Here is a 25,052-nt window from a genome sequence, read left to right as displayed (position 1 = left end):
AAGATTGTCTCATTTCCAGCAGGTGGCACCACAGTCCTATAACCCTCATAAGAGCTGGGAGAAACACTAACGTCTGTAGTACAATCATCCAGCGACGAGAGGATCTGTGTTCCAGCCTCAAATAGTGCTCCTGGGTGATGACCGCTGATTGTTGACAGGTGTGTGGGCCAAGGGCGGGAGCCCACAGTGAGCTCCGCCCAGGCAGAGAAAGAGAGAGAGAGAAAACCAAACAACACATGTAGCCTTGTGGGGCCGGCCGGGCAGGCACGGAGACCATGACAGTTCGAAAAGCAAACACACTTGGTCGATGCTGAGAGTGGTCCTGTTGCTGAGGTTGGGGTCATCCTGTAATCTCTTACAAACTACCTCCAACGCTTCTGTGACCACTGAACGCTTCTGCTCAGGTGGTTCCTGTAATCCGCCATCTTGCGTGCTGTTTGCTCATACTGACGTACAAGCTTTAGGCAGTCCTTGCCAAAGTGGTTTAAAACCTCTTGATGCATGCTCAATCATCCAGGTAAGTAAATCCCCAAAAGTCGATTCTGTTCATTTACATACATTACATTTGCATGATGACTGAAACTAGCACCACTGAAGGGACAATGGGCTGGGAGGTCAGTTCCTTCATCATGATTATGCAAATTCTCATGACCATTGATCAGCAACCATTGATCAAAGCCCACTGATCATTGGCCATGAGTACCATTGACAGAGAGTTGAGGAATGGCTGCAATCACAGTATTGTAAGATGGTGAAAGATGTACTCTTAGGCCCTCGTGAGAATTTGCCTTGAGGGCATCTTCTTTCTTACTTCAAAACAGGTTCTGTACTTTTAATTTGTCAAGGCAGGTTAGTTTGAGTGACCTGTTTTTTCTTTTGTTGTATGTTCTGTTTGCTTAAGAGGAAATTCCTTCTTGCATTCTGTCAGTCTGCCCCAGGGCAGCTGTGGCTACAACTGTGGCTTGCCTCCACCAGTGTGTGAATGTGAGATTGAATGAATAGTGGAATTGTAAAGCGCTTTGAGGGCCCCGAAAAGCGCTATATAAATGCAATCCATTATTATTATTATTATTATTATTATTATTACTATTAAGAGCAGTGGGTTGGGTGATCTCAACTATGTGTAACGTGACTGTGAAATATGAAGATTTACAGGTTGAACAAACATACACTGGCCTACAAATGTTTCCTCCTGTGACAAATGTCAATGCACTGTATGAAAATATATACTATATAAATATATGGAAATGTCGCATGATTTGAGAATGAAGTTACAAAAATGTCTGATAACCTTTGTTGCTCACTTTTACCCATCATTTTGAAATAAAATATCATTGTAGAGGATGAAGATGTTTTATCTAATCCAAAGACTGATATGATGCTTCTGTTGTCTTCACAAATTTAATGTGACAAATAAAAACACGTGCAAAGTCCAGACCTTAACTTGACTGTGGTGGAACCTTAAAAGATGTGTGAGTCATCGGGACCACGAGACAAAAACTGCATCCTGTAACTCAACCAGGGTTGCTCTCATGGTCACTAATACAGCAAGTCATTTGGTAAAGGTTAGAAAATAGGGGAAAAAAACCTTTAGTGCTTAGTGGCTGGGACTAGTTTGGGGCACCAACAAAGGGATAGTTTAGTGCAAACTATAATTTCTCCCCATCAGTTTTAACCAATCAGATAAACACAAATTCTCATATAAAACTTTGGGCCAACCAAGAACTGTACAGGGAGTGCAGAATCATTAGACAAATGAGTATTTTGTCCACATCATCCTCTTCATGCATGTTGTCTTACTCCAAGCTGTATAGGCTCGAAAGCCTACTACCAATTAAGCATATTAGGTGATGTGCATCTCTGTAATGAGAAGGGGTGTGGTCTAATGACATCAACACCCTATATCAGGTGTGCATAATTATTAGGCAACGTCCTTTCCTTTGGCAAAATGGGTCAAAAGAAGGACTTGACAGGCTCAGAAAAGTCAAAAATAGTGAGATATCTTGCAGAGGGATGCAGCAGTCTCAAAATTGCAAAGCTTCTGAAGCGTGATCATCGAATAATCAAGCGTTTCATTCAAAATAGTCAACAGGGTCGCAAGAAGCGTGTGGAAAAACCAAGGCGCAAAATAACTGCCCATGAACTGAGAAAAGTCAAGCGTGCAGCTGCCAAGATGCCACTTGCCACCAGTTTGGCCATATTTCAGAGCTGCAACATCACTGGAGTGCCCAAAAGCACAAGGTGTGCAATACTCAGAGACATGGCCAAGGTAAGAAAGGCTGAAAGACGACCACCACTGAACAAGACACACAAGCTGAAACGTCAAGACTGGGCCAAGAAATATCTCAAGACTGGTTTTTCTAAGGTTTTATGGACTGATGAAATGAGAGTGAGTCTTGATGGGCCAGATGGATGGGCCCGTGGCTGGATTGGTAAAGGGCAGAGAGCTCCAGTCCGACTCAGACGCCAGCAAGGTGGAGGTGGAGTACTGGTTTGGGCTGGTATCATCAAAGATGAGCTTGTGGGGCCTTTTCAGGTTGAGGATGGAGTCAAGCTCAACTCCCAGTCCTACTGCCAGTTTCTGGAAGACACCTTCTTCAAGCAGTGGTACAGGAAGAAGTCTGCATCCTTCAAGAAAAACATGATTTTCATGCAGGACAATGCTCCATCACACGCGTCCAAGTACTCCACAGCGTGGCTGGCAAGAAAGGGTATAAAAGAAGAAAAACTAATGACATGGCCTCATTGTTCACCTGATCTGAACCCCATTGAGAACCTGTGGTCCATCATCAAATGTGAGATTTACAAGGAGGGAAAACAGTACACCTCTCTGAACAGTGTCTGGGAGGCTGTGGTTGCTGCTGCACGCAATGTTGACGGTGAACAGGGCCCTGTGCTTCGTACGTCGCTTACTACATCCAAGATCAAATGAAACATCCAAGACCAAATCATCGCGCTAACTCTGAGCTCGCTATTCCGGTTCCCCGAACACACCTGTTGTTGACGATTAGTACAGCTGGATGAAGTAATGTGAGATCACTGGGTGGCCCAACAGGGGCTACGCATCGATAGTAGAAACATTGATCGGCAACCCTTTGATTGGTCGGCGAAAATGTCGAAGGAGCGCGCTCGGTATTTTTCGGCAGCAGAGCAAGAACTCTTGAGTGAGGGATTTCAGGAGTTTCAGAGTTTAATTAAAACGCAAGGGAACACTGCAACGGCTGCAAAAGCAAGGAGAGAGGGCTGGCAGAAAGTTGCTGACAAATTAAACTCGTAAGTAATTCAATAATAACAATAATAATGGAGTGGATTTATATAGCGCTTTTCAAGGCACCCAAAGCGCTTTACAATTCCACTATTCATTCACTCTCACATTCACACACTGGTGGAGGCAGCTACGGTTGTAGCCACAGCTGCCCTGGGGCAGACTGACAGAAGCCAGGCTGCCATATGGCGCCATCGGCCCCTCTGGCCAACACCAGTAGGCGGTAGGGTAGATTTATCATATCACACCATATTATCCAATATTATATTACATTATATTATATTATAATATGTTATATTATATCCCCTTTCACATTAGAGCCACAACAGGACCCACTAGAACATGGGAACAAGTAAAAGTGAAATATAAGAATATTCTACAGAATGGTAATATTTATCACTTATATTGCTTTTCGTCTCTTGGAAAGAGACCCTGAAATAATCTGTTTGTTTGTTCATAACAGCAACCAAGAAAAGGGCAGAGCAAAAAAAAAGACAGGTGGTGGTCCTGCACCCCCTCGTCAACAAGTTGGTTAAGTAAATAATACCCTCACGGGAAAATCGATATCTCTCTATGAGCACACTGTCGCGCTGAGCTAAAGGATCCTGTCTATCCCGCAATATACGCTGAATTCTGAGGACTCTCCTTATCAATCTTGCACCTTCCGCAATGGGTGGCTCGCGTAAACGGACAGGACATGACTGCGACAGACTTCCCAAATCCACCTTCGCTTTTATAGCCGTGGTCTCTCATCTTGATTACACGAAGTAATTTACAATTACTACTCTGAAATATGAATTACATCTGTAATAATCACATACATGTAATAGAATGTTAATAGTACATTTCCCTTTTTTAGGGAATGACCTGTATGTATCTGTGTGACGTCAATAAAAGGATCAAGTGCTGCATTATCTTTAGTTACATTGATAATATTTATTTATGGTGAAACAGTGGTGGAATATCGCTGTTGCTTTCGTATGAATGACGCGGACATACCTGCGTGGCCGCGATCTAATCCTGTTTACATAAAGTAAACCTGCTCCCCAGCAGGTTTACGCTTACGGCTCTGTTGCTATGACAGCAAGTCCCGGATGGGCTTCGGGGAACCGAACGATCCAGGATCACGCGAAATCGTCAACAATCTCATCCAGCTAACTCACTTAGCGCGGTACGAAGAACAGGCCCCTGATCAAAACACTGACAGAATCCATGGATGGCAGGCTTTTGAGTGTCCTTGCAAAGAAAGGTGGCTATATTGGTCGCTGATTTGTTTTTGTTTTGTTTTTAAATGTCAGAAATGTATATTTGTGAATGTGGAGATGTTATATTGGTTTCACTGGTAAAAATAAATAATTGAAATGGGTATATATTTGTTTTTTGTTAAGTTGCCTAATAATTATGCACAGTAATAGTCACCTGCACACACATATCCCCCTAAAATTGCTGAAACTAAAAACAAACTAAAAACTACTTCCAAAAACATTCAGCTTTGATATTAATGAGTTTTTTGGGTTCATTGAGAACATGGTTGTTGTTCAATAATAAAATTATTCCTCAGAAATACAACTTGCCTAATAATTCTGCACTCCCTGTACATGCCTGTGTTATTTTTTTAAGGTACATCCCTGTGCTCCTCCTCCTCTGTTCATATTTGGTAAATGGGAGAGGTAGTTCTTGGAAATAAAGTAAATAACATACATCAGGTTTGTTCAGTTGAGCTCTTGGTGTCATTTGAATGTTATCTTTGAAAGCACAGACATGGAATGGGAAGAAATATGTGAGTCTATTTTTTTTTATAACAGTGTTATCCCATTATACAGTGGCTATGAATTATTATTATTATTGTAAATAATTTATTTGACATCTTTTCGTATTTCGTTAACAGGCAAGACGGTCCTTGTGTCTGCAGGTACGCCATGACATTAACCACAGCATAATTTTGAAATGAAAATCTTTAATATATGTTTTTTGGGTTTTTTTTAGGAGCTGGTGGAACTGTGATTCTGACTCCTGCCATTCTGGCTTCACTGGGGTTCACTTCAGCTGGAATAGCAGCAGGCTCCATCGCTGCCAACCTGATTCCACATTTAGCACTCGCTAATGTAGGTGGAGTTGTAGCAGGAGGTCTCATAGCAATCTTGCAGTCCTGGGGTAAACTGAATAATTTACTATATATTATCTCTCTCTCTCTCTCTAAAAGCTTTGCTCATGTTGAATAAGCTAATAGAGCTAATAGTGTCTAACATGATTTCACTGTAGGTGCAGCAGGTATGTCATGGGCTGCCACTGCATTATTTGGCGGTGTTGGTGGAGCAGCGGCTTGGGTGCTCTCAACTGTGTGTAACGTGACTGTGGTTTATGAAGATTAACACGTAAAAAAACACAAACTGACCTACAAATGTTTTCTCCTGTGACAAATTTTAATCGCCTGGATGAAACGTTATTCTTATGTGTGAATGTCGAACACTGAGATTAAAGCATATTTTGAGAATTAAGTTACAAAAATGGTTCATAAAAATTTCATTCAGATTTTATCCATCATTAAAAACAAAAAACAACTGATATGGTGCCTTTATTCTCTTCATTAATTCAATGTGAAAATTAAAAGTCATGCAAAAATAAGTGTTTCCTTGCTTTTATTGTAAACAACTTAATGTAAAGCACAGTAACAATACCATATGTTTCTATAGTCCATAAATCTATCACTCTTACAGAGCCACAACTCTGACGGGAGACTATGTAGGACAGGGGTGTCAAACTCCAGTCCTTGAGGGCCGGTGTCCTGAAACTTTTCCATGTGTCCCTGATGCAACACACCTGAATATAACTGACTGTATGCTCAAGTAAATTTGACTAAAATTGACTTACTGTTTCCCCAACCTCTGAGAGTATCATAGGTGTTGGCTGGACGTAGTGAAAATCTATCAGCATTTTGGAAACTGTTACACAAGACAGCTGAAAGAAAATGCCACAAACAAATCAACAAAACAGATGTTCAGTAATCTTTCATTGTTATCTTGGTCTCCTGGTGATGATGATAATCTGTGAGGTGACATTAAAATGGCCAGTCTTCATTTTAACTGTAAACTGAAAGAGAGAGAAAAACTAAAGAGATGCCAGTTATGTTCAGTTCTCACTGCACCCTTAAACCTGCCTTATCAGTATTCCATCTTTAAAGCTGTTTCGTCCTTGTATTGATGGCTAATAGTACAATTAGTTGCAATAATGCTTTAATACAATATTATAACTGAGATCACCTAAAGTTTAAAACTTTGTATTGTTGTAATAATTAGTTTAAAGTAAGACAATGAGGTAATAAACATTGCAAATGTTTAAATGATTTTTATTGAAGCTAATATAATTTTCTAAAGTGTTTGCAAAAACTGGTGGGAAAAAACTTTAGCAGAATAACAAGACTTCCAGTTGTGCCTAATAAATAGATATCACTTCAGTCCTGCTGATATCATAGTGTACTGTATTATTATCATCATAAGAACGCATAGCATACATTTTCACTGCTATACAGATGACACCCAACTTTATCTATCCATGAAGCCAGATAACACACATAAACATAAAGGCCTGGATGGCCTCTAATTTTCTGCTTTTAAATTTAGCTTTAGGCAGTCCTTGCCAAAGTGGGTTAAAACCTCTTGATGCATGCTCAATCATTCAGGTAAGTAAATCCCCAAAAGTTGGTTGTGTTCATCTGGACGTAGCGTTTTGTGGGAGAAACGTTTCATCACTCATCCAAGTAACTTCTTCAGTCTCAGCTGACTGCAGGTTTCCCCAATCTTATAAACAGTACATTTGCATGATGACTGAAACTAGCACCACTGAAGGAACAATGGGCTGAGAGGTCAGTTCCTTCATCATGATTATGCAAATTCTCATGGCCATTGATCAACAACCATTGATCAAAGCCCACTGATCATTGGCCATGAGTACCATTGACAGAGAGTTGAGGAATGGCTGCAATCACAGTATTGTAAGATGTTGAAAGATGTACTCTTAGGCCCTCGTGAGAATTTGCCTTGAGGGCATCTTCTTTCTTACTTCAAAACAAGTTCTCTACTTTTAATTTGTCAAGGCGGGTTAGTTTGAGTGACCTGTTTTTTCTTTTGTTGTATGTTCTGTTTGCTTAAGAGGAAATTCCTTCTTGCATTAGAGCAGTGGGTTGGGTGATCTCAACTATGTGTAACGTGACTGTGAAATATGAAGATTTACACGTTGAACAAACATACACTGGCCAACAAATGTTTCCTCCAGTGACAAATCTCAATATGCTGTATGAAAATATTAGTGATGGGATTTCCGGCTCTTATTAGAGAACCGGCTCTTTTGGCTCCCAACCGGCTCTTCAGGTTGTTTTGTTGCTTTAATTAATTTATTATTAACAATAATATAAAATTATGCACAAAAGGAATTACTAATGTAAAAAAAAGTTGGTTTTATTTATATATGTTTATATATAAGTATATGCGGTGGTCCTTAGAGACAAAACACGTAGAACCTCCAAAACACATTTCTAGCGTTAACTGAACTTCCAAACAGAGCTACCTAGATCACTTAAAAAATGTATTGGAAATCATCTTAGTCAGCATTGATCTTAAACAAGGTAAAATGCATCCTATACATAAGCAAATCAGTATCAACAATACAAAAGCAGGAATTAATATTTTCAAAAGAAGATGCCACCAAGGACCAGACAGTAACCAACCTATCCAGCCTTGTGGCGGATCTACTCCTGTCGTGCGATTCATTATGTATTTCTGCAAGTAAACAACTGAATGTCAAAAGTCGAACAAAAAGAATCATCATTCTCAAAAATCATATGTCACTACAATCCAACTGTATATAGACATATGTATTTAAACACATCAGTTGACTTTATTGTTTGTCCATGTGGCTCTCAGCTAGCTTCAAAGCTGCAGCCTGGTCAACACCCTTCTTTATGACTCCTATCAACCCCCCAAATCTTCTCACTGTAGGCATCCTGTGGGGGTTAGAGTCAACTGGTGAATAATCTGCATTTACAACTCTTCTCCTGTCCTGTTGTCACCACAGAAAAAGCTTTGTAAAGGAAATTGGATCAAGCTGTTTTGATCTTCTTGGCTCAAAACCTCAAGTGTTCATGATGTAAACGTAGACAAAAACCTTCTCTGTTTACATCCTTCTTGCAGAAGACACAAGAATAGGTGATGTTGCCATGTTCCATGGTAAATCTCCAACTTGGACTAATCCATTGTCCTTCATACACATAGGCAATTGGCCTGTTTCCAGTTCGTTTAACTAAATAATGTCCTGCTACAAGTCATATTCATGAGTCATGAGCTTCCCTCCCTCCAAGACATCTACAGGAAGCGGTGCCTGAGGAAAGCGGGGAGGATCATCAAGGACTCCAGTCACCCCAGCCATAAACTGTTCAGACTACTTCCATCAGGAAGGAGGTTCTGCAGCATCCGGTCCCGTACCAGCAGACTGAGAGACAGCTTCTTCCACCAGGCCATCAGACTGCTGAACACGTCATAGACACCTCAGCTTCACTACTGGAACTTCAACATTATGCACTCCATACTGTACAGTAATGCCACTGTTTTGCACATGTCTCACTCTGTATATTTTATTTTATTTATTTTATATATTTTATTTTACTCTATTTAATTTGTAAAATATGTGTACACACACACACACACACACACACACACACACACACGTAGAAAAATATTTAGTATACACATCCAGAAATGCATATACTATTATATATATTGTACATATATTTATTAGTTTCAGATGTAGCCATTCTTGTATTTTGCTTGTTTACATTATTATATTTTGCACAACTCTGTTGCTTGTGAAGCTCGCACACAAGAATTTCACTCACATGTGCTGTACCAATGTACCTGCACATGTGATGTGACAATAAAAGTGATTTGATTTGATTTTGATATTCTTTAAGTCAGATGAGCAGGTCTGTCTTACCAGAGCAGTTCACCTTCCCAGCTACTGGTGAATCAACCTTCCATTCAGGTTCAGAGCAGTTGAAAAGTTGGCAGTGTTCCTGGATGTGTTGCTAAAGCAACCAAACAAACTGTCTCGCTCTCAGTGATGCTATATGGCCACAGTCCAGAAGAATGTGTAGCCAGTGGCATCACAAGCATAACCATTGGTCTCGTTCTTTATGTGAGCGGTTGTGTTCTTAAACTGCCACCAGTAGTTGTTGAAAACCCATGGGTGTGGTTTGCTCTGTTCCAGTGCGCTCCCTGTCATCCCACTCAGGGTCCACAGGCTCAAGAAGATGCACAGCACATTCCCAGCCATTCTGATGAGTACCTGTGGCTCAGTTGGTTTCTTCACCGGATTGAGACGAGGGGCCCTGGAGGCTTTCCCCACCCTTTGTTCCCGGTCTTCCTGCCACTTACTCCGAGCTGGCCTGGATGTGTGTCACCTTCTTGCAGTGCGCTTGATGTATCCAAGTGTTCCTTCCAGCAATCTTCACTGCTGTGGTCGTTGTCAGCAGCACCCGATAGGGACCTTTCCATCATGGACTGGACCAGCACTGCCTCTCCATGGCCTTATCAACATCCAATCTCCAGACTTCAGACTCTGCTCCTGCAGAGAAACAGAATCATCTGGCAGATCATTTGTTCTCATGATTTCTTTACTTTTAAACATTTTCAAGCATCTAATCTGCTAATATGCTCTCTCTTCTGCTTTTCTATCATCACTACAGAAGACTAGAACTCTAAATGCTCTAACATGTATAATCTCAAAGAGTCAGACCATTCTCTGCTGGAGTAATCCTCATGTACTTATTCTATACAGTCTAACCATGTCCTGCCTGTCTTCCTAAATCTTAACTTTACTGTTCCATTAGTTCTCTCTGCCTGCAAAAAGTTTTTTTTTTTTTAAAGAGTATTTAATAATCCTAGTGTGAGTATAAACTACTGCTCATCTCCCTCCTGTTTGAGACATGGTATAGCCCATGGCTCAAAACAGCAGCAGTCTTATACAAATTATTAGGCAGTACTGGTTTATCCCACAGATAATAAACACCATCCTATAAGCTCGCTCCCTCTGTAAGTCACAACTGTTTTCCTGCTGTAGGTGAGTGGGCCTGCATGTCTGCTGATGTTGTACTGATAAAAGGTTAACACCATGTTTAACTACAGCTGCCTCTTTTGCGATCTTATCTGCAAAAACTTTCCCTAATGCAACTGGATCTTTCCCTCACATGTGTGCTGCACATTTACAAACAGCAATTCTACTGGGTAATAACACTGCCTCCAGCAGATTTTGCAAGCGTTTGGTGTGTTCTACAGGTTTCCCTGTAGAGGTTGTCACACCTCGTCTCACTCACTGCACTACAAAGAAATGTACAGTAGCAAATGTATACTGCCTATCAGGGTATATTGTCTCTCTACAGCTTTACACGCTTCCGTTAAAGCTAGCATCTCTGCTGCTCAAGCAAATATGAAACATGCTAGTTGTCCTACATAGATAACTCTCTCTCACTGTCTGCTACAGTAAAACCTGTTCTAGTCTGTCCCTCTGCTATTGTAAACTCAAACCATCAACAAACCAAACCTTTCCCTCAATGAGTGGCACATTTAGTAAGTCATCCCTCAGCTTACACTTCTTCTCCTCGCGCTCTCTACTCTCATGAGAAGTGCCCTCCTCTGTTGGCAAAAAGGGTTGGACAGATTCAGAATTGTGCACCACTTTATGGTAATATGTGTGGTTGTGAGAGTAACAGTAACATTAAAGACAAGTGTCTTGTAGGTGACAGAAATGTAAGTTTAGTAAACATCTACCTCGTGTGGAACTAACAATTTCAAAGGTGAAATAAACTATTGAAACATTGTACAGCTTAAGCTGCTGCACATACTGATCTCACGCATGGAGGTAAAGCACGAGCAACTACAGCTAATCTTTTAGGATAGTAAGTTACTGGCTTCACTTGTGGAAAAAGTGCTGTTAGTTATTTTACAGTCACCTGGCATTTGTGCTGTTCACAGAACCACAAGTCCATCGCTGGACCTCCTCTGCGCTGTCACTTTTTGGAGCTTGGCACGCTCCCTCAGGTTCCATTTTCCAATGCTGCTGAAGATTTAAGGCAGAGCACGTCGTACCCCGTAGTTGTCTTCCTTAACGTCAACATCGAAACTCTTTCATCTTATTTAAGATTTTGCTGTGCAAAGTCTCCTCGTGACGATCCTTTGGAAGCCCAGTAGCACAGCTCTCTGTGCTGAAGGTGATCTCTGATCCTCCTGAAGACTCTCTCCAGGCCTCAGCTTCCATCTTGTGGACGATCCTCTGAGTCACTCCTTCTCGTCATGGCACCTCACGACATCTACAAATCAAAAAGACGACACTCCTCTCGCCACACGGCTTTCGCCCTGTGTCAACTCCCCAATGAGACATGTACAAGAATGTTGCACAGTCTCCCTAAAACAATCTCCAGGGTTGGCCCCTTGGAGCAGCTTCACTCCAAGCTGTAACCCTGTGTAAAAACATTAGTCAGCAATTAAATGTTTAGCTTGTTTAGCTCCCAGCTCCTGTATCCTAGAAGACAAAGTCTTAAAGTTAAAACAACTTCACATTTGCAACTAACTATAGATCATAAGAGTAATAAAGTATTCAGCGTCACAGAGACAAGTTTCATTGCAGGTTTATTCTAAACTCATTAAACTCCTACTTTTTCCCATAATTTGTTCCAAATTATTTAACATCTCAGTGTTATTCCACATTGTAATCAGTGACTTTCCTTAAGTTTGTCACTCACCATAAGCCCAACAGTGTGGTCAGATAATGAGCTCCATGTAACTATTCTGTAACCACTGCACATCTGTTCAATCGTCACTTGTCTGTCTGTGCTGAATCCTTTACAAGCACTCTTAAAGAAAAACAAACATCAGCCAAACACACGGTTCATCCTGGTGTTCAGGTGTCGGCCATCCAGATTCCAGAGGAGCTGTGAAAAGTCATAAAGTTAACACTCGCTGTGGAAAAGTAACAATGGTCTCATCACAGTATGTCTCACACTGTATTAATTTCTCCCCTGTAACATTCACATTTTCTCCAACATTTTAACACAGTGTAATTTCATCATCAACATATAGCCTGTAACTACAGTTCTCTTCATACAAAATCTCAGTAATCCTGTGGTAGAAAAACATTAAGTTGTGTCCTGCTGTAAATCACATGATCAAATCACATGAATAACCATCTGCTGTAAAAAGAAATGTAAATGTTAGCGCTGCGCAGGTGTATACACTCTTTCTCACAGTAATCTCTGTGAGCAACACAAGGTAGTGAATGGTACCTGGTAAATTCACAGACACAGAAAAATTTAAACTAAAAGGTTAAATTTTCAGAGTTCACATAGTCATGTGACCCAAGTTTCCTCCTGTGGTCTCCTTCTGCTCCTGCAACAGAGACACACACAGAGATACATCCACACCTTTGTTAGGTGGGGGTTAACTTCACACAATGGTGTTAAGTCAGTCAGTCAGTTCCCCATTTATTTTAAAATTCTTACTCATTCACTCAGTGATTCCTTCTTTTGCTGATTGTGGAAATTATCGTCGCATTCGTTTCCACGCTCAGCAAAACGACGTCATTTCAAAAAGAAAAATAATTTAGACTGGATTTCCTCGTTGAATCCTTTTGGACAGGAACTTGTTTCCTAATTGTCCCAAATAAGTGGCTTTCTCCTGAGCCCATTTTAATTTTGGAGAAGCTCATTTTGCAACAGTTTTCTTGACGACGCTTCGGTTCTAATCGTGCAGATCTGCTCAAACATGGATCATCAAACAAAACTTTCAGTGCACCATGAAAGTAACAAAATAAAAAGGAAAGAAAGAAAATAAAGGAAAACAAAGGAAAGAAAGGCCTTGTTTTAGTCATGACACGTGTTCTTCATGCCAGGGGGATAAATCGTAACAACCCAATTGGCAGGCTCAACTTAATAACAAAGGACAAATAAACAGCCAGTTTAATCTCAAACATTCATCCAATCACACACAACATACAGCATAACCCTGCTGTCTCAGCACATAGTAAGTTTCTTCTCATGTAACTAAATGTGTGCCATGTTAAAACTTCTTCACACACCAGAAACTCACAATCAGCTCACTCAGCTCACTCATTTAAAACCTCTCATCAGCATTCTGTTTTCTCCTCTATGATGCAACCATCTGTCCTCCTATAATATTCAGTCCACTAGTCTATGTATCACTTTCATCTTACTAGTGACTTGGACAAGATGACAAACAGAATCTCATGCTTAAGCTGCTGTCTGGTCTTCATGAGTATCATTTATGTGTATGTGCATGTAAGGGTTAGTATAGTTAATGCATTTTCTGTATGTTTTTGTGTTCATCTCTCATCACACTTTCATTATTCTCATCACTGCTTAAAACAACACACATCTCTCTCTGTTTTTTTTTTTTTACTGTACTTTTCTGACAGAAAGTAGCATTACAGCTGTTTCAGACTGAGAAACACCAAACACTCTTCGTGCTATCATTCATCCACACAACTATTTTATTTCTTTTTGTCCACTGGGCAGGTGATCTGCAGAATCACGTCTGCCCCAGCTGGATACCTTTTCTCACACACAATGACGTCAAACATGCTCACCTCACAGAATGGATCAGGAGAAAAACTTTCTTCATCTTCACACTCTGGGACAGAAACACCATATGTTTTTTTTTATGTTGTGTCAGGGATGGATATGTGGTTGCAACGTCTGTGTTCACTAACTTTACTTTCTGTTTCCTGCCCTGCCTAGTCTGTCTTGGACTCAATGCTGCTCCTAATGCCTCTCCATACTCAGCCTTTAATTTCTCCTCCACCTCTGCCTCTGCTCTCTCACGCTCTTCTCTGGCTCTTCTTTCTGCTAACATTCTTGCTCTTTCTAATGCTTTTCTACAGTTCTAAAGTAGTTGCAGTGGATTGAGCTGTGGTTTCATCCTCAGGTTTCACAACTACTGCTTGCAATATTGTTCTTTTAACATTCTGTGCTTCTCTTCTCTTTTGAGCCTGCTCCAGCCACAACTTAGCAACTGCTAACTGCAATTCCTTCCTCTGCTTCGCTTTCCCTGTTTTACCTGCTACATTTACAGCTATTCTTTCTTCAAGCATTTTACACTTAACTTCCACTAATGTCCCTTCAAATCCATATTTTTCACGCCAACAACCTACATACTGCGTGCTGCCCGGTAAAAATTTCTCCATAAATTTTACATCCCCTTCTAAGGCAGACTTACACATTTTATTCCCCATTGTGACAATTCTTTTAAGTTTACGGCAGGTAACACCTTACTCCAAAACCCAGGCTACGTGTACACAACAGGTCACAGAATTACGTTAACACCGCTTTAGGTTTCCTTCTGTGTTGCTGCGTTCACTTTACTGGCACTCACACACGCATATGCTCATTCACACACTTTTTAAGGCCCATAATCTTAAACTCTCTATACCTTTAACGGCGGAGAAAAATACACTAAAGTAAAAATAAGATAAAATAAAAATCAAAGCTTGCGTCAGAACGCACAGCTAGCGTGCTCTTGGACCTGCGACCTATCCGCACAGTCACAGAGCCGCTTCCTCTAGGTTCGCGTGGACCCGCGCAACCAACGCACTCCCGTGCTCGCGTGAAACCGCGCAGCTACGGAGCCGTTTCTTTTGTTTAATAGCTTGCGTCCTGCCCGCACAACTAATGGACCTGCGTCCTAAACGCACAGTCTAACGCACTCCCGTGCTCGCGTGAAACCGCGCAGCTATGGAGCCGTTTCTTTAGTAGCCTGCGACCTTCCCGCACGGCTGGCGCACTCCCGTACCTGCGAGAAACCGCACGGTCACGTAGCCGCTCTCTATTGTTTTAGGTTCGCGTGAAACCGCGCAACCAGCGCTCCCCTGGACTCGCGTGTACCCGCGCAGTCTCAGTGACGCATAAGGCCTTTTCTACTCACTGTTTGTTTACGTTCATGGGAAGAGTCTCTAGATCCCGTCAATCGTCATCCATCCCGAGGGGAGGTCAGGCGCAAACTTCCCGGCCTGGTAACAAAGCAAAGTGAAACACCAGGGCTTTACGTCAATCATCCCAGACGTTGCGGTGGCGTCCTCTCCCTCTCCTTGGTGGATGCAATGTGTTAGGCTCCGGCTCCGAAGGACCAAAAGATGTTGGGTCTAAAGTCAGACCCCGCTGATCCCAGAACTCATTCCCGTGAAAGAAAAACAAGGCAACAGCGATCGATCGTTTTACTTGCAAGGGAGGCCTTGTCGGTATCTCAGCTCCTCACAAATGACCTCCACGACGGCCCCCTCTCGCTCCCTTTTATTGACAACGTTCACACAATAAACAATAGTTTACAACACATACCTACCCCCGTAACCCCCCTTGGTTACAAAGACAAGGCACTGTGTGTGTGTGTGTGTGTGTGTGTGTGTGTGTGTGTGTGTGTGTGTGTGTGTGTGTGTGTGTGTGTGTGATCCTGCTGCATATAACATAAAAGCACAGTAGGAACATCCTTGGTCATAAAGAGGGTAGTCTCCCCCACACCCTAGATGGTTCACCCTAGATAACACAGTGAAGCCATACAAAGGGGAGGAAGTTTGCCAACATCAAACAAGGGTGTTCCTGTGATAAAAACACTACCACCCCCCCTCCCAGAATCTTAAGGATTTGGGGAGGGGAGGACAGAAAGAATTCTTTAATACTATGTACAAATGGTAAACATAAAAATGACAAACATTTAACATTTCAACTTAACAGTCACATTAGAAAGGTATAGTTGTGGTGGACCACTAGAGGGCTCCACTCACACCCAGTGTTAAGGAAGTGTGTTCCTGTGTTTTGTGGCGCGATATGCGCAGTTGATGTTGGAGAGGAATAAAGGAGTGAGAACTGAGAGCTCTGTGTCGTTGATGCTTACCTCCACATTGGTGACCCCTGACTCGAGCATGCAACGGGCTGCAGATAACGCAGACTCTGCTATGGATGCAGCTACGTTCACTGTGGTGCTGAAACTGCCGGACTTTTGGCTCCATGACCCCCCGTCATTGTTCGTACACGTGGAGGCTCAGTTCGCCCTTCGCGGCATCTCGGCTGACGACACGAAGTATCACCATGTGGTGGCCTCGCTCGACCAGGAATATAAATAAAAAAATAAAAAAATAAAATAAAATACGCCGCCCTTAAAGAGCTGCTTCTTCGGCGCTATGCCCTCTCCGACGCTGAACAAGCCGAAAAGCTCCTCAACCTGTCAGGCTTGGGTGGCGGTACCGCGCTTGAGCTCATGGAGAACATGCTATCGTTGCTCGGGGCGGATGACGGGGGATTCCTCTTCGCGCACCTCTTCATCTGCCAACTACCGGCCACCGTGAGAGCTGTCCTCGCAAACTCCCCGCTTCTGCCTGCAAAGGATTATCGCTCCCTGGCTGAAGAAGCGGATCGCATTCTCCTGGCTGGCCGCACTTTCGACGTTCACGCCCTGGCTACGGACTCGCCAGCGGCACCTTCCACGCCTCCACCTGCCTCCTCCGGAGCATCTGCCCCCTTGCTGACGGCAGGGATTGCTACACGTTGGCACCGCGGAAAGAGCATCTGTTTCTACCATAAGCGATTTGGCGACAGAGCGTGTTGCTGCCTGCTGCCTTGCGCTTTCACGGACCCGCCAGCGCGCCGTAGCAGCCGCGACCGCTGGCGATACAGAAAGGCTGCTCTTCATAGAGGACTCGCGCTCCGGGAGACGTTTTCTCGTGGACTCCGGCTCCCAGAAGACCCTCCTTCCCCTACCGCTGCCGACGGACAAGCAGCGAACTGTGGGCCGCAGCTCATTGCAGCTAATGGCTCTCCCATCAAAACGTTTGGGGAAAGGTTGGTGACTGTTTGTTTTCATGGCCGGGATTTCCAGTGGAACTTTGTTGTTGCCGCTAGCTCTGTACCTATTTTAGGTGCTGATTTCCTGTGTGCTCATGGACTGCTTGTCGATGTTGCTAACAGACGTTTAATTGATGCTCTCTCGTTTTCTTTGCTACCCTGTTTTACTCGGGCCGCCGAGCCCCTGATTCGGGCTAATGTAGTGACCTCTGGGGATGCTTTTCAGCGTTTGCTTTTAGACTTTCCATCGCTGTCTGTCCCAAATTTCTCTAGCACGGTAACGAAGCATGGGGTTGAGCATTATATTCCCACGGTCGGGCCCCCGGTGTTCGCGCGCGCACGCCGCCTTGACCCCGCGAAACTGTCCGTCACTCGGGAAGAGTTTGCAGCCATGGAGCGCCTTGGCATTGTACAGCGTTTGAACAGTGCATGGGCCTCTCCGCTTCACATGGTGCCCAAATCGGACGGTCGGTGGCGGCCGTGCGGAGATTTCCGCCATTTAAATAATGCCACGGAGAATGACCGTTACCCCATCCCCCACATTCAGGATTTTTCTGCCAATCTCGCCGGAACGTCGATTTTTTCTAAAATTGACTTGGTGCGGGGGTATCACTAGGTTCCCGTGCGCGCCGAAGACGTTCCTAAAACCGCTGTCATTACTAGGGATGGGTATTGATAAGATTTTAACGATTCCGATTCCATTTTCGATTCTGTTTAACAATTCGATTCTTTATCGATTCTCTTATCGATTCTTATTTTTAAAAAAGGAGAACACTAAGGTCGATTAGCTTAGAACTTTGTTTTTTATCTTCTCTTTGAACAAGATAGAAATTTAGGAGTAACATGGCCTTACAAACCCAACAGTGAGATCTTAAGAGATCCAGCCTACGGCTCTTCAATGGGGTGTCACAGGGTCCCCAGGAAAAAAAATGTAAATGTAAAATAATAAAATTGTCAGGGTCCTGGGACTGGGCGACCCAGGATCCCTGGGCAGTCATGGACCTGTGTATTATTATGTATTTTTGGTGTCGTTTCCCCTTCTCTGTGCGTGTACATATGTGTTTCTCTGTGCTGTGTTAGTCTGTGTCCCACTCATATGTTTAGGTGAGGTATGGGTGTGTATGTCTGCGGGTGTGCCTGGAGGATGGAGCTCGGCCACCTGCAGGCCTGAGGGGTGTGGCCCTGCGGAGGGACTGGCCACACCCGAAGCCACACACCTGCCGCTGATCGGGGGAGCTACTTAGGAGAGTCTTGGAGCTCCCACCGACGCGGGATCATTGCATGAGACTCCACGTTAGTCACCCCGTCTAGGTTTTGTCTTAAAGTGTATGCCTGCCATTCCTAAGTGTCCTGACAGCTGCCGCTATTGTTTCCCACAGGTGGAGCGTGGAAGGCTTGGGAGAGCAGCGAGCACCGGGGGGTGCTGACACGGGAGCAGAGAGCACGAGGGAGACACGACATGGGAGTCTGGGGAATACACTGGGGTTTATTGTTACTTTCCATCACTGTAAATAAACGCACTGTTTATACACAGAGTACCGCGCCTGGGTCCTCCTTCTCCCCACATCCCCACGGTCTGCCAGCCAGACCGTGACAAAAATAAATATTCTCCTGTAGCAATAACAAAGTGTAACATAAATTATTCTGTAGCAATTACACAAGAATATCCAGTAATGTCCCTGCCTACAATTAAACACATTCACTTACCAAAGTGAAATCGGGGGCATCTGCTGTGGCAAATGGGTGCAAGCCTTTGACCACAAACTTAGTCACTGCTCTGTGACATTCGTCTATCCTGGCCTGAAAGGAGACGCTACCGGTAGACTGCAGCAAGAACTGCCAGCATCTGAGCCAGACTCTGTCTGTCTCTCTCGTCATGGTCACCTACACAGCAAATTCAAAAGTGTTAAATGTTTTGGTGTTAATAGTCTTCTTGCAAAAGTAGAGTTAATTTTACTCTAAGCAGAGTCACATTCTTTTAATGTAACTCTGAGGTGTAAAATGATAGTAGTTAAAATCGAGTGTTAAAAATGAGTGTTTCTCTGTCAAATCTGGAGGTGTTAAAATGGAAACATTAACGCTTGACGTCTTAACTCTGAACTCCTACAGGGGCTATGACACCAACAGAGTAAATTCACAGACTCCGCCCCCAGCACGGCTCCAATCGAAGCTGAAGTGAAGCCGTTTCAGAACATTTTGCTCTACATATTTGAGTTGTTTGCCATGCTTGGTAAGTCATTTTTTCAAAGATTGTTTCAATTGTTATTAGCTTTTACTTCTGTGGCTCTTTGGAGTTGAGACAAAGCTGTGTGAAAGGCATTAGCCATGTTGCTCGGTGATAGCATAATATTCTGTTTTAGCTAGCTGAAAGGTATTGTTTGCGGGCAAATACCACAGCACTGAAAAAAGCTTGCATGTGAATTTTCAGTCAAACTTTTGGTCAAATACACCTAAAACAATGTCTAGAATGTGAAATGTTGGTATAATGGTGCTACTTGAAGCCTGAAAACAATCGCCCATAAAAAAAAACAAAAACGAGCAAACAGCAGTAGCAGACGTCCTGACTGGATTCTACGTTAGCATAGATCCCTCCAGAGTTTTGTGCACACGGTTTAGGTAAAAATGAAAAAGGTTGAGGTTTTACATTTAGTTCAGTATTACCTGTTGCCTGTGTCCTTGTCTTTTGGGAAAATACTTTACACAAGTAATGGCTCAAAGAGGATTCCTTTTTTTTTTTTTTTTTTTTTTTTACTGTGCTGCAATTGTTTACTGGATTATTTGTGCCATTAATTAGTGTCAACTAATTTTTATTCAATCTCCGCACAGGATATGCTTGTGAAGATGGAATATGGGGGAGAGCAGAAGTGCGTTGAAGTTCCACAAAGGGATGAATGAAGGACATGCATATTGTATTGAAGAAATAAGTGATGAGAATGCTGTTATTTGCATTTACCATGTCAGACCTTTGATAAACAAAATTCTAATGAAAGTGAGAACATGTATACTGTTACATCTTTCAGAAAATGTTTTGAAATTGTGGTGCACAGTTCAGAATAAATGTTTTTCAAAAACCATTGCATCTTTTTAGTAAATGTTTATTTCCAAAAGAAATTTCTAGAAGTTCAGAACAGTAAAATTCCCGCTTTTTAGAATGAATTAGAAGATAACTCTTACGTAGTTAAACTAAAATACTCTTTGAGAGTTAATATATAAACTCTTAACACCAAGTGTTAAATTATCAACTCCAGACAGATTTGGTGTTTAACACTAAATCAGAGTTAACGTACCAACTCTCCAAAAAGAGTTAAATTAACTAGAGATGGACCGATCCGAGATTACGTATCGGTATCGGTCTGATACTGACCTAAATGACTGGATCGGATATCGGAGAAAAATAAAAAATGTAATCCGATCCATTAAATATCACGAAAGCACCTCACAAAACTTGCAACACGCCGTAACTCACCTCAGAACGTTAGCATGTCGGAGCAGTATGCATCACGTGATAGAGCGGCTGTGGCATGCGGGACCTGTGGTCTGGATAGCATTTGGAGCTTCGCTAGCAACCCGGCATTTCATCTCCGACAAAGTTATCCCCGAGAGAAGTAAAGCAAGTGTGTAAGTCCATCTCTGAATGTTTGTAAAGCATTCCTGCGTTAAGCTTAACAAGCGATAGATGGACCGATCCGATATTACGTATCGGTATCGGTCCGATACTGACCTAAATTACTGGATCGGATATCGGAGAAAAATAAAAAATGTAATCCGATCCATTAAATATCACGAAAGCACCTCACAAAACTTGCAACACGCCGTAACTCACCTCAGAACGTTAGCACGTCGGAGCAGTATGCATCACGTGATAGAGCGGCTGTGGCATGCGGGACCTGTCGGTGGTCTGGATAGCATTTGGAGCTTCGCTAGCAACCTGGCATTTCATCTCTGACAAAGTTATCCCCGAGAGAAGTAAAGCAAGTGTGTAAGTCCATCTCTGAATGTTTGTAAAGCATTCCTGCGTTAAGCTTAACAAACGATATATGGAGCGACTGCCTCTTCTTGCTGCTACTTCAATCATGAAACTGCTTAATGATCAGCTGATCGGCTTTTCTGTCGCGAGTCCGTCTCTCTTGTTTGTTTTTGGCCCACTTCACGCCAGAAAGAGGAAACCAGCGGCTGAACAACAGCAGCACGTTTAAGCTTGATAAGCTGTTGTTAGAATTTATTTATTATTGCTTTCTACACAGTGTTGGGGAGTAACGGAATACATGTACCGCCGTTACGTATTTAAAATACAAAATATGAGTAACTGTATTCCGTTACAGTTACCATTTAAAAAGGTGGTATTCAGAATACAGTTACTTTGTTGAAATAAATGGATTACACTGCGGTACTTTCCTGTTTCATTTTGTCGCGGGTCAGGACTGTTTGGGTTTTGTTTGACAGCTATGTTCTGTTGTTCCAGGCGGCAGCGTTACGGTTGCCATGGTTACAGGGCGACGCTCTCTCTCTCTCTGCGACTGTGTGTTTCCTGGGTGAGAGAGCGCCTTTTCGTTGTTGTTGTTGTTGTGCTAAGCTAACAGGCAGAATGCTACAAGCATAGCTCTAAGGAATGTAGCATCATGGGCAGTGTAGTCCGTGTTTCAGGGAGAATGGACTGCCATACACGTTATGGGTCTGTGAGCGCGAGGAGGGAGAAAAAGGGGAGTGGAAAGGTACGAGTTGTCATCGAGGAAAAACGGGAGCTGGAAGCATGTAAATATAATAATAACCACTTAAGCCAAGAAGAGTGCCTGACGAGCCCAGTTGTAAGTAAGCTATTAAGACTCGACTGTACACTGTGTTCGTGTTTTCCTCCGAAAACAATAAGTTCCGTTGGAGCAGTCTTTCAACGCCTCTCTCTGTCAAGAAAAGTTGACCCAGACAACAAAGTAAAGCTATTTTTCGGCTACGAGCCGACAGGGACCCCGCCGTATTAGTCAGAGGTCCCTTTACTACAGTTCGGAGTTGCGGACCTTCAGTAATAGTAATAAATCACACAGCAATAGTACATTCACGTTGTTGTAAAAAGCATGATAATATATTATCGGCCAGCCCCTCCGGGTCCCTGGGGAATTCTTACCTGAGAGCCCTCCCCCATGTTTCGATACATCTTTGTTGCCTTTTCGCCCCCCAAGAGACTCATTTCCTGTTCCTGTGCACCACTGCCTGCCTGACACTTTTGTTCCGAGTTCGTTGGACTCTGCTCGTTTCGTTTTCGTCAGGCACAATGCCCATAGGACTCCGCTGCGTCCACCATATGACGGGCCATACAGGGTTCTTAAACCAGGCAACAAACATTTCATTTTGGACTTTGGCGGTCGGCAGGAGGTTGTCTCTGTTGACAGCCTTAAGCCTGCACATGTTATGCAAGAGGCAAGAGGATCAGGTGGTCCCGGCCCAGGCCCCTCGCCGTGGCCGCCCACCTGCCACCGGGCTGACCCACAATCAACGGAGTCCGAGTCGTCTGCAGTTTTTTCTGACTGCCGGTGCCAGCCTCGCTCCCGGGCTGGGTTGCCCTCTGTCAGTTCCCCACCCGCCCCGGTTCAGCCGTTCCGGCCGTTTGCTTAAGCCCTGGGTCCTGGACTAGTTCTGCTGGGTGTTCGGGGGGGGGGGGGGGGGGGCATGTGTGGTGGACCACTAGAAGGCTCCACTCACACCCAGTGTTGAGGAAGTGTGTTCCTGTGTTTTGTGGCGCGATATGTGCAGTTGATGTTGGAGAGGAATAAAGGAGTGAGAACTGAGAGCTCTGTGTCGTTGATGCTTACTTCCACATAGTACTCATCCACAACTATTTTCAGTTGCCGAAGATATAGGATTCAGAAAGTTTATTCATGCAGGCCCATATGACAGAGAATATGCATGTTCTTTTTTTTCATATTTTAATTTATATTTAATTGTGTTGTGGTTTGCAGTGTTTTGTGTTGTTTCACTTTAAATTTATTTAAAAAGAAAAACCTGAAAATTTAAATAGTTAAAAGCTGAACTGTGAATAGTTGGTTTTTGTAAAATATGATTTATTTATTACATTTTATGTGTAGTGAATAAATAAAAGTATATTTACGGTGGCCCCTAGAGAGAAAGCACGTACAAACCCCGAACCACGTAAAAACTCCAAAACATGTAAAAACTCCATAGCACGTACAAACTCCGATGCACGTACAAACTCCAAAACACGTAAAAACTCCAAGACACGTACAAACTCCAAAACACGTACAAACCCCGAAGCACGTACAAACTCCAAAACACGTAAAAACTTAGAAGCATGTAAAAACTCCAAAACACGTACAAAACACAACAGAAGTGCTCCAGGATGCTAGGCGCAGTGTTGAGCTTTTGTTACCTAGTGGCTACACAAGCCAGGAAGTACCAATGACCGGATTTGGTGTGTGGTACTAACAGGTAAATGAACTTTTTTTTTTTTATTTGAATATATATGAGTGCTTGTGTATAAATACACAAACCATACACATATGCTTTCAATTGTGTAATTTAAGTGATCTAGGTAGCTCTGTTTTGGAAGTTCAGTTAACGCTAGAAATATGTTTTGGAGTTTGTACGAGCTTTGGAATTTGTACGTGCTTTTTGGAGTTTGTACGTGCTTTGTCTCTAGGTGCCACCGCATATATTTATATATAAACATATATAAATAAAACCACTTTTTTTTACATTAGTAATTCCTTTTGTGCATAATTTTCTATTATTGTTAATAATAAATTAATTAAAGCAACAAAACAACCTGAAGAGCCGGTTCGGAGCCGAAAGAGCCGGCTCTTTTTAGTGAGTCGAGCCGAAAGAGCCGGTTCTCTAAAAAGAGCCGGAAATCCCATCACTACAGTAAAAACTCCGGACCTGTGACATCATCAAGTACGCTGGTGTTCCAATTGTACTCCCGTGCGGTCTCGGCAAGTCCAGTCTCGCCGAGAACGCGAGTATGTACTTGCTTACTTAGAACTGAGAAAGGTCCAGTGAGTGATTCGTAACAGGAAGGGAGGGGGTGAGTGAGTCAGTGGCTGTATCCCAATTCAGGGTACACGGCAGTGCACTACAGGCATAAATCTAGACCCCTAGATAAAACATTATGGCATTATAGCAGTGACAACTCCTCCACAGTAGCAGGTGGGATTTTTCTTTTTTGAGGACGGCTCCTTTTACCTTTCAATATGGATGGTCTGTTTATGTTTTGATCAAGAGCCTTTTTTTGGGCAGCTGAAGAGGAGAAGTCTATCTTATGGCCAACCACTGACTGTATCTTGGTCACATTACCCAGCAAAACCCAGTATGCAGGTTCATCTGTAACAGTCCTTGTGCCACGATCAACACTGCTGCTTCTACATTAAACAGAAGAGCAATGACGTGGGTACAGGTCTCCGCGACTCCGGCCTTACAGGTGCAGTGGGCGGCTTCAACCCATGGCTGCAATGCTGGTTCATTCAGTCTTTGAGAGTGCAGGACCTGAAACACAGACAAAGTTCATTTAAAGACAAGAACTATGAGTCAAGGCCGACATAAATGTGTTTAATCTACTTTATCATAAATGTAACAAAGTGTTTAGAAAGTTAGCACATACATGTAATTTTTCATTTCTTTATGTGTCCATCTATAGAACGCTGCATGTTATAGTGTAAATCTGCCTGTTCTCTGTCAGAAACCTGCCTGCAGAAAATGAACCTAAAGCATGTAATGCAAGGATGTAATCACTTTAGAGATGGAGAAAGCATAAAGTGACAATTATGAATCACTTAATATGATAAGGAGATTCTGCAGGTCATTAATCGATGTATAAAACTAAAATAAAATGTATTTTTAGTGACACAAGATACAAATATGGAAGCAAGATGTATAATTAGAATTATTTAT

General features: G+C 42.8%; 1 protein-coding gene across 2 annotated transcripts; it reads left to right on the top strand.

Moving 5' to 3' along the window:
* Positions 1-315: 315 nt before the first annotated feature.
* Positions 316-5,797, top strand: LOC113024581 (interferon alpha-inducible protein 27-like protein 1). Of its 2 annotated transcripts, none has more exons than XM_026171771.1 (4): positions 316-517; positions 5,154-5,177; positions 5,252-5,419; positions 5,528-5,797. In XM_026171771.1, the coding sequence occupies exons 1-4, from the start codon at positions 502-504 to the stop codon at positions 5,635-5,637; spliced, it is 318 nt and encodes a 105-aa protein (XP_026027556.1). In that variant the 5' UTR covers positions 316-501; the 3' UTR covers positions 5,638-5,797. The 2 variants fall into 2 exon arrangements, with proteins under 2 accessions (XP_026027556.1, XP_026027555.1); XM_026171770.1 differs by lacking the exon at positions 316-517 and adding an exon at positions 4,999-5,045.
* Positions 5,798-25,052: the final 19,255 nt, after the last annotated feature.

The sequence above is a fragment of the Astatotilapia calliptera genome, chromosome 6, assembly GCF_900246225.1.
Source record: "Astatotilapia calliptera chromosome 6, fAstCal1.2, whole genome shotgun sequence".
Classification (NCBI taxonomy): domain Eukaryota; kingdom Metazoa; phylum Chordata; class Actinopteri; order Cichliformes; family Cichlidae; genus Astatotilapia; species Astatotilapia calliptera.
The sequence above is the reverse complement of the archived record's forward strand: the minus strand, read 5'-3'. Positions and strand labels throughout refer to the sequence as shown.

Excerpts from the sequence above, each read along its gene's own strand:
- LOC113024581 (XM_026171770.1), top strand. Across the intron at positions 5,178-5,251 it reads GACGGTCCTTGTGTCTGCAG|GAGCTGGTGGAACTGTGATT; the intron begins GTACGCCATGAC and ends GGTTTTTTTTAG. Across the intron at positions 5,420-5,527 it reads AGCAATCTTGCAGTCCTGGG|GTGCAGCAGGTATGTCATGG; the intron begins GTAAACTGAATA and ends ATTTCACTGTAG.